The sequence below is a fragment of the Orycteropus afer genome, unplaced genomic scaffold (genome assembly GCF_000298275.1).
Source record: "Orycteropus afer afer isolate SDZICR_OR568_19922 unplaced genomic scaffold, OryAfe1.0 scaffold00497, whole genome shotgun sequence".
Classification (NCBI taxonomy): Eukaryota; Metazoa; Chordata; class Mammalia; order Tubulidentata; family Orycteropodidae; genus Orycteropus; species Orycteropus afer.
Genome location: NW_006922084.1, coordinates 240,005 through 250,618, shown reverse-complemented (window position 1 = coordinate 250,618; position 10,614 = coordinate 240,005). Strand labels below are relative to the sequence as shown.

The 10,614-nt window shown below is 42.3% G+C and overlaps 1 protein-coding gene across 1 annotated transcript in view; it reads right to left on the bottom strand.

Annotated features, from left to right (window-relative positions):
• Positions 1-6,914: 6,914 nt before the first annotated feature.
• Positions 6,915-10,614, bottom strand: part of SLC34A2 (solute carrier family 34 member 2) — a 39,547-nt gene continuing 35,847 nt past the window's right edge. The window contains exon 11 of the mRNA XM_007955281.1: positions 6,915-7,535. Coding sequence (XP_007953472.1) covers positions 6,915-7,535 — 621 coding nt within the window. The remainder of the gene's footprint in view (positions 7,536-10,614) is intronic.

The window sequence follows — 10,614 nt, the reverse complement described above, 5'->3', positions numbered from 1 at the left end:
AAATGATGAAGAATTCCAGGGTACCAATGGCAGAGCATGAAGCTAAGGACAAGAGCCTTCTTAGTGTGGGGCCCTGCATGACTCCCCAAGTCACACTCCACAAAGTCAACACTGCCTACCATTCTATGCTAGTTAAATAATGCAATGTTGAGGAAGAGTTCATTTAATTGAAGAAATGTGTGCAGAAGAACTATAAACCCCTAACACCTCTCTTATGATCAAAGCATTCACTTTGGGCTGAGTTGGTGATGCTGAATTCAGACTTTGTAATCACTTGGGAGGAGTCCCTGGGTAGTGCAAACTGTTAATGCACTGAGTTGTTAACCAAAAGGTTATGATTCGAGTCTACTCAAAGGCATCTCAGAAGAAAGGCCTGACAATTAACTTCTGAAAAATCAGTCATTGAAGGAAGAGAGCTGTTACATTGTGGGGAATGCAATCAGTGTCATGAAACAAACCTTTTATGAACTGTTGAATGGAAAATAAATTTACTCTGTACACTTTCACCCAAATGACAATTAAAAAAAATCAATCATAGAAAATTCTTTGCACCACAGTTCTACTCTGATGCACATGGAGTCACCATGAATTGTAATCAACAGCAACTGGTAATCATTTGGTGAGCTGGGTTCCATTCTTGGCCTTGTCATTTATTATCAAAACTTTTAACCTTTCTCATTGTCAATTTCATCTGCAAAATGAGACAGTAACATTGGTTTCCTCTGACTATTAAAATGAAATAATGTGTGTAAACATTTACTCCCGAGTTGGTTTACTCTAAGGGGTTTAGCATATATTTCTTGATGTTGTTAGGTTCCATGGAGTCAGTTCCAACGCATAGCGACCCTGCATAAAACAGAACAAAATGCTGCCCAGTTTTGCACTGTCAGGACAATCATTGCTGTGTCTGAGCCCATTGTTGCAGCCACTGTATCAATCCATCACATTGAGGGTCTTCTTTTTCGACTTTACTAGGAAAGATGTCCTTCTCTAGGGACTGGTTCCTCCTAATAACATGTCAAAACTACACGAGATGAAGTCTAAGGAGCATTCTGGCTATACGTCTTCCAAGACAGATGTGGTTGTTCTTCTGGTAGTCTATGGTAGGTATCAATTCTTCTCCAGTCTGCCTTATTCTTTGTCCAGCTTCTGCATGCATAGGAAGCAATTGAAAATATTGCAGCTTGGGTCAGGTTCAGCTTAATTCTTAAAGAGACATCTTTGCTTTTTAAAGAAGTCTTGCCCAATGCATTTGATTTCTTAACTGCTGCTTCATGCCCATTGATTGTGTATTGAAGTAAAATGAAATCCTCATCAACTTCAAGCTTTTCTCCATTTATCATGATGTTGTTTATTGGTCCAGTTGTGAGGATTTTTGTTTTATATTGAGCTATACCCCATATTGACCATTGATCTTCATATGTGATCCAAGTCTTCTTTGCTTTCAGCAAGCAAGGTTGTGTCATCTGCATATGACAGGTTATTAATGAATCTTCCACCAACCCTGATGCTGCATTCTTCTTCATATAGTCCGGCTTCCAGAATTATTTGTTGAGCATAATGATTGAAGAAGTATGGTGGAAGGATACAACCCTGACACACACCTTTCCAGATTGTAAACTGCATAGTATCCCCTTCCCTGTTCAAACAACCACTTGTTGGTCTGTGTACAGGTTTGACATGAGCACAAATAAATGTTCTAGAGTTCTCATTCTTCACAATGTTATGCATAATTTCTAATGATCCAGTCAAATATTTTTGCATAGTCAATAAAACACAGGTAAACATTTTTCTTGTATTCTCTGCTTTCAGCCAAGATTTATCTGATATTGGCAATGATATCCCTTGTTCCACATCCCCTTCTGAATTTGGCTTGAATTTCTGGCAGTTCCATGTTTTTCAACTATTTTTCAATTATTTTCAGGAAAATTTTACTTGCATATAATGTTAATGATAGTGTTCAATATCTTCCACATTGCATTATATCACCTTTCTTTGGAATGGGCATGTATATGGATTTCTTCCAAACTTTCTTTCTTGTTTTTTTAATGACCTTTGCTTTTTTCATGTATTATTCCCTTGATGTCATCCCACAGTTCACCTGGTTTTTGGTCATGATTGTTCAATGCATCAAATCTATTCTTGAAATAGTGTCTCAATTCAAGGGGGATATAATCAAGGTTGTATTTTGGCTCTTGTGGATTTAATTTTCTTCAGCTTCAACTTGAACTAACCAGAAGGCTGGCAGTTCAAACCCACCAGCCACTCCTCAGAAGGAAGACTGGGCAATCTACTTCTGTAGAGATACTACTTCAGAAACCCAAGGAGGGATTGCCATGAGTCAGAATTGACTTGACGGCAGTGAGATTTTTTTTTCAACTTGAACTTGCATATGAGGAATTGATGGTCTCTTCCACAGTTCTGGCCTTGTTCTGACTGATGATATTGAACTTCTCCATCACCTCTTTCCACAGATGTAGTCAACTAGATTCCTTTGTATCCCTTCTGGTAATGTCCACATGAATAGTTGCTGCTTATGTTGTTGAAAAAAGGTATTTCCAATGAATATGTCATTATGTTGTTGTTATGTGCTGTCGAGTCGGCCCCGACTCATGGAGACCCCTCTTTGGGTTTCCAAGGCAGTATCACTACAGGAGTAGATTGCCCAACCTTCCTTCCGAGGAGTGGCTGGTGGATTTGAACCGCCAGCCTTCTGGTTAGCAGTCAAGTGCCTTAGACACTATGCTACCAGAGCTCCTAATATGTCATTTTGTTGTTGTTGTTGTTGTTATGTGCCGTCGAGTCAGCCCTGACTCATAGCGACCCCTCCTTGGGTTTCCGAGGCAGTATCACTACGGAAGTAGGATTGCCCAACCTTCCTTCTGAGGAGTGGTTGGCGGGTTTGAACCGCCAGCCTTCTGGTTAGCAGTCAAGTTCCCAAATTCTATCATGTGATCTTTGGTGCATTTCTGTCACCAAAGCCATATTTTTCAACTACTGTTACTTCTTTGTTTCCAACTTTTGCATTGCAAGCCATCAATTTCTGACTGCAGTAATTGGTAAAAATCTTTAATTTTTTCATCTTTGACATTAGTAATTGATGTATAAATTTGAGTAATAGTTATATTTACCTGTCTCCCTTGTAGGCATATGGATGTTATCCTATCACTGACAGCATTCAGGATAGATCTAGAAATGTTCTTTTTGATGATGAATGTGAAGCCATTCCTCTTCAATTTGCCATCCTCTGCATGGTAAATCATACAATAGTCTGACTCAAAATGGCCCAAAAACCAGTCTATTTCAGCTCACTAATGCCTAGGATATCAATCCATTTCATTTTTGACAACTTTTCTACAAATTTTCCTACATTCATACTTTGTACTTTCCACGTTCCAATCTAATGAATGTTTGAAGCTGTTTCTTCTCATTTTGAGTGGTGCCACATCAGTAAGTTGAGCTCCAGAAACTTTACTCCATTCACATCACTAAGGTCAACTCTCCTTCCAGATGGGATCTCTTCCCCAGGGATTTTGAATGCCTTCTAACCTGTGGCGCTCATCTTCCAGTGCTACAGCAGACAATGCCATGCTTCTATGCATAAGATTTCCAGCAGCCAATTAATTTTTGTAAGTGAATCGCCAGGTCCTTCCTCCTGATCTGGAATATCCACTGAAACCTACCCCCATGGATGACCCTGCTGATATTTTGAAATACTGGTGACATAGATTACAGCATAACATAAGCCATGACAGTATGATGAATTGATAGACAAGTATTGTTGTTAGATGCCACTGAGTCAGCTCCAACTCATAGCAACCCTATGTACAATAGAACGAAGCACTGTCTGGTCCTGTTCCAGCCTCACGATCCTTGCTACACCTGATCCCATCATTGCAGACACTGTGTCAATCCATCTCTTTGAGGGCCTTCCTCTTCTTCCTTGATCCTCCACATTACAAGCATCATATCCTTCTCCAGGGAATGGTCCCTTCTGACAACATGACCAAAGTAAGTAAGACAATAGATGAGTAGTGGGGAGTTAGACTTCAAAATATAGGGGTGCATTGACAAGAGTGTAAGATACACTTTCCTTTTTTCTTCTTCTAAAAGTAAAATGTAAGTGAAGAAACTACTATAAATTCAAGCCTGGGATGCCAGAACTGATGGTGGATTCATGAGTAGGACAAATGTCATGTGACTCAAAATGGACCTGGAGTCAGAAGACATGGTAACGTTATATGTCAGCTTAGCTGGGCCCGGTTTTGAGTGGCTGGGCAGCTGGTGGTATTTATTCCCCACGATGAGACTGGCAATCAACTCCATGGTGGGATCTGCTGTGAGCAGCTGAGTAGCTACTTTAGGGATATGATCTGCTTCTTGTCTATAAGGAGAAGCTTTGAGAATGGTCTTTTTGGCACACTTGAACCCTGTCCATAGCCAAGTTGTTGTTGTTCAGCAGCCTGCCATGGTCTTGGGACTTTTGCTGGACTTGAACTAGTGGCCTGCTATGTTGTTTGGTAACACTGGGACTGTGCCTTTTTATTTGTCAACCTTGGATTTGTCAGCCTCAGCAGCCAGCAGCTGCTTGAGTGAAGAAAAGCCTCCAGCTTTAGTGGGCCAGGAGCAGGAGGCAGAGCTGAAGGTCAAGGTTGAGGGGCTTTCACCCAGCCCCTCCCTAGGGCCTGGCCCTTTGAACTTGGACCTCTAGCCTCTGAAATTGCAAGAGGATAATTCCCTGTTTGTTCAAGCCATCCCATTTGTGGTATTTTCTGTTAGAGCAGCAGTAGGCAACCAAAACAGAGGACTAGACTAAGCAGCAGCCATTTGCACCATGTGACTATGGGCACCTATCATATCTTTTTCACCAGACCTACTTCGCTATATTAGCCAGCTACTTACAGTGAAAATGGCAACACTGGCTAACCACAGTTCCTTTTCCTTCCTTATTCATCATTAAGTATATTGGTTGAATGTGCACATTTCATGAAGTGAAATAAAGACAGCTGAGTTTGTTTTGTGCAGTATTTCTGCTGTTCTGGAACAAGCTACAAAATGAGTTGTCATTTCAGACATTCTGCACGTGTGAAAGTTTCTGTGTTGCACTTGAAACTGGCATTGCACAATATAAAGATGATCAAATTCTTGCTAATAATTTGATTTTTCTTCACTTAGAATGCCATTTAAATGGCATTCTATATAAAGACAATAAAGATGGAGCATTCTTCTTCTATAAAGATTTACAACCTTGGAAAGCCAATGGATGTCACTAAGGGTCAGAATTGACTTGATGGCAGTGAGGTTTTTTTTCTTTTTTTAATTTCCAGGTAACTGAAAGCAACACACTCAGTTTGGGTTTGATCATCTTTTTATTTCTCCCTTCCCACAACCAGTAAAAAAAAAAAAAGAAAAAAAAAAAAATCAATGCAAGTACAGAAATCCAATTTTTTAAAAAAATCACCAGAGTACAAGACAAGCCACAACCCCTGCCTGAGTTTAACTTACATATTTACAGGGTGTGTGGCAGGTGTTGTGGCTATAGTGGCATGTTGAAAAGATGATATTACAAAATATACAAAGATGGTGTTTCTTTACATTTCATAGGAGAACCCTGACTCATTTCCAAATGAGAGCACTATAAAACACAAATCCTGTTGGCTGTTTGCAATATAAGTTATTAAAAATGCTGTACAGGTGAGTGGCTATAAATATAGAGTGTAAATGGCTCTGTTTGGGAATTGCTATCTACAAGGGAGGAGGAGGCTTCAGTCTGGTATCACAACCTGTTGAGATGGTGAAGCTGGGTTGAGGGGGGACAGCATCTTGGAGTTCAGCTGCACCCACTTTTTCCCAGACACCACTGAAGCTCATAAACTGCTGAGAAATGGGGCTGCTGAGGCTGAGCAATGGTGGGGAAAAGTGTAAATACATCATGGGGTTCCAGAAGGCATGTCCAGGACAAGAACAAGTACAGCCCTGGATGCCACAGACACATGTGAACCCCATGTTGATCATGCTTCTGTGGACAGCCCAGCCATACCATGGTTTCTTCCCTTTGAGAAAAGTTTGCAGCTTTGTTGGCATGGAGAGAGGGCTGGACATAGAAGCTCACCTATGGAGAAATGGGAAGTGTGGAAAGAGGTGGTTTAGGCAGATAATGCGTCTCCAGCAAATGAGCCCAGCTCAGACAGGGCTTCTCTCTCTCACTTAGGAGACAAAAGCATATGAACCTCTGTAGCTAAGATGTGACTCCTATTCTGGAAACTTTGTAGCCACAGAGCCTAAGCTTCTTCGCAATCTCAAGGTAAAAATGAACAATCAATATGAGAGCAATGACATAGCAGATAAAGTGATTGGACTAGCCTCACCCACCCAAGCATGGAGGCTGATAGGGCATTTGGGGACCCACACTTGTGGTCCTCCCAAGTCTCCATAAGCTCCAAACTATTATACTGCTTCCCCTAAACTGAGTTGATTACGACAATGGTGCCTGGGAGCAGTGGCCCTTAAACCACATCTTAGTGGCTCAATAAAGAAAAGTATAAATGTGTCTCTCTATGCATAAGCACATAATTACATATGTACCTTTGTGAACTTTCCATAATTTCTTTCTTTCAGCTTTTTCCCTCTGAAGAGGATGGTTTTTAAATCTGAACATAGGTCAGAGTGGTAACCCATCCGCGTGTAGAAGGTGTGATCATCTGTCTAGCCAGGTTTCATTGCCAAATTCTCACTCAGTGCTTTCCTGGGAGTGGAGAATCAAGGAAGCAGGGGCTGAGATTAATACCACCCTGCAGGTGATGTGGTGGGCTAAGGGGAGTGAGAGTTAGGACTGATGTCAACTCCATTTCTTAGTGAAAGGTGTGCAAAAGCATGTAGGACTTGGAGTTCCTCTTCCCACAGCTTGGCAGCCCCTAAAAGGCTGTGCTGTTGGAAATGGTCTTTGTACCCTGGGTATCAATTTGAGGCTTGACTCCATCCTGGGCCTCGCTGTCCATGGCCTTGTTATCGAAGGCCTCAGGGGCTTTGATGGGGATGTCATTAGAGTGCTCCTGCCCCTCCTCCAGATCCTCGCAGCATTTACTGCAGCGGCAACACTTGCAACCACACAGCAGGCAACACACGCGGCAGCACCAGCAGCAGCGCCTCTGGCAGAAACTGGTGAGCAGGGAGACGAGGTGGTCCCAGGGCTTCAGTGAGTGCATCCACCGAGGCAGGAAGTTCCAGTTCTGGAGCTTGTGGGGCAGGATACTTGGGCAGCGAGACTGCAGGATCCGGATGAACACCACTAGAAGCAGCAGGAAGATGATGGGCACACCCACGCCCACCAACACTGGCCAGCCAGCCAATGAGAGGCCAAACACTGTCAGTGGGGTCAGGAAGAAAAAGAAGAACAAGTAGAAGATGGCGAACCAACGGTACTTGGCAGAGATGCTGCCCAGCCCCTTGGCCAGGCGAATCGGCAACCGGGTGAATGGGATTGGGTACCACAGCAAGATGCCCGAGATGTTGAAGAAGAAGTGGCACAGGGCAATCTGAAAAACAAGAGGTTGGGCAGGTGAACAAGTGTGTCTGTTTTGTGGCTGGGGTGGGGAGAGGGGAGAAGGGCATTCTATCAATAAGTCAGCAAGGGAAACAAGGTTCAGATGGGAGTCAGCATTAGCTCAAACCAGCAAATGGGCCAGTTACACAACTGTACATCCACAAATGGACAGATCTGACTCCAAGTAGGAACAAAGGCTTGATACAAGGAACAATCAAGAAAGTTTTCCCCCAATTTTTTCTCTGCTGAGTTCTAGGATGGTAATTTCTTCAAAAATTATTTCATTTTAATGCAGTTAATTGGTGATATACAACTCATCATACAGTTGAATGCCACACATCAATGGAAAAGAATGAACTGCCAACTTAAGGATGATTTAAGGAGCTAGGAATAAGATTGTGTACTACGGGTAGTCCATGACTTACAAAGGGGTGCTGTTCTGACTACTATCATAAGTTGGTTCTGATATAAGTTGAGTACCTCATATTTTTAAAATTTATTGTTGCCTTAATAAGAGTATATTTTTAAATATGATCTTGGTCTTTGTAGGTTGGAAACTTTACATATGAGAATGATTTGTTGTTGTTGTTATGTGCCATTGAGTCGGACCTGACTCATAGCGACTCCTCCTTGGGTTTCCAAGGCAGTATCACTACGGAAGTAGATTGCCCAACCTTCCTTCCGAGGAGTGGCTGGTGGGTAATGAGAATGGTAACATCAGCAAATTACTCTCTGCCAACATTGTATGCAGTATGCATTGGTAAGGCTATAAGTGTGGTTCGTTATTCAAATATCTCATAAGGCAGGGATTACCCTGTATGTTGTTGTTGTTGTTGTTATGTGCCGTCAAGTCGGCCCCAACTCATAGCGACCCCTCCTTGGGTTTCCGAGGCAGTATCACTACGGAAGGAGGATTGCCCAACCTTCCTTCCAAGGAGTGACTGGTTGGTAGGTTTGAACCACCAGCCTTCTGGTTAGCAGTCAAGTGCTTTTAGCCACTATGCTACCAGAGCTCCTGATATATATTATCTGTATATATTTCCATTTATATGAAGCTCAAAAACAGGCAAAACTAAGCTATGACGAAAGCAGTTAGAATCATGGTTACTCTTTGGTGGGAAGGTGACATGGGAGTGCAGAGATGTAAAAATTCATCTGTCCTAACATTTGTACCTCAAAGAAAAAAAAGGCACTTGCTTCTTTATGGTACATGTAAATGAGTTTGAAAGAAGAAAGTTTTAAAAGATGTCGTTCAGAACCTTATGGAGAGTACTTGGTTTTGTTTTAGAACCCAGAAAGAAAATTTTGAAATTGAAATTGCATTGTTTTCAATCTTAAATCAATTTTCTCTTGAATCTTAGATGGGACCTGTTGTTGTTGTTGTTATATGCCGTCAAGTCGGACCTGACTCACAGTGACCCCTCCCTCCTTGGGTTTCCGAGGCAGTATCACTACAGAAGTAGATTGCCCAACTTTCCTTCTGAGTAGTGGCTGGTGGGTTTGAACCACCAGCTTTCTGTTTAGCAGTCAAGTGCCTTAGGCACTATGCTATCAGAGCTCCTTATGGGTCCTATCAGCCTGAAATGATTTTTACATACAAGCTAATATATACATATTCTCTTATCTCCATCCCTTGGCCCCCTTCTAAGGTATTCTTCCAGCCTGCTCAGACATAGGGAGAGAAAGTGAAAAGAAAAAAATAAATAAAATCCACCCACCCAGCACTGTACTCTACCAACCCTCTTGGCCAGTATCCTTTTAGAATCCTTCCCCATTCAATCCAGTGGAACTCTCCCTGTCCTTCAAAGTCCTCTAACAATGAAACTGTTTGGCACTGCTGCTTCCACCTCTTAACTGCACAGAGGATAATACCTTACTACATCATTCTAATAATCCCAATGAAAAAGGGATTATGGTGTTCATCATTCAGGTGAGGGAACTGATGCACATGGTGGTTAAGTCACTTGTCTAAGGTCACACATGGAGTAACTAGTGAACTATTTGCTCAAGGTCATCTAGTTGAATGAGACAAGGGAGGTACCTTGATTTTTCTTCTAATGCCGGGCCCATACCCTGCCTCGACTGTCTCCCTAACTCCCAAGACACCATGTTCAAGAGGTGGGTGAGAAGATGGGAGGTAGTGTCTGCACTACTAAACACTCTATCAAGTGGTCCCTCAAACTTTTCCTAAACCACGGCCAATTATGGGAACCCTGCTACCTCCACAAGGATCCTATCTCACTGTAGCTTCTCCTTCACACCTTTTGAACCCAGCAGATAAAAGCCTGCTTAGAGACTGTTAGAGACTGTTAGCTTGCAAGACCAAGGGATATTTGGTTATCTCCCTCCCTGATTTCCACCATCAACACCAATGGAAGTAGCAGTCAAGAAATCAGATGATGTAGTGCACTGGGCAAATCTGCTGAAGAGCCTTCTGGTAAGATGGTGGAATAGGTAGACAAGCTATACAGACCCTCTTCAACAAAGAAAAGAGAAATAAATTGCACAGCTATAGAAGATAATCCTGGATCCCTGACCTTTGAAAGGAAGGATAAAAAAGTGGATTAAACACCAACTAGTAGAAGAACCTGAAGGAAAACAGTAAGGAGACAAATGGAACTGTGGACTGTCAGCAGTCCTGACAGCATGGACAGACTGAATATTTCCAAATGGTGTTAGGATCTGAGAATTAACCAAACATCAGCCCTGATCACCAAGGGCTGCATGACTATTACACAGATAGCTGACAACTGAAAAGGGAAACAGCAAAGAAGGAGAAAAACTGAGCTATGGACTTTTGGCTGCCCAGAGGGCACAGATGTTTTGAATGTTTACAAGTGGCAGTTGGGTGCAGCCATTTGGAATGTTTATAAGTGGTGACCATTTGATAGTTAATGTGACAGCATTCTCATTCAGATTCCAGGGACCTAAGAATAGGCTTTGACTGACAAAGACAGCACAGACATAATGGAGGCTGGAGACTGGAAGGGAGGTAGGTAGAGGGTGCATAAGTGCTGCCAACTAGTGAACAGAGGAGTACAGTAACGTGCTTACTCAGATACATCCAAAGA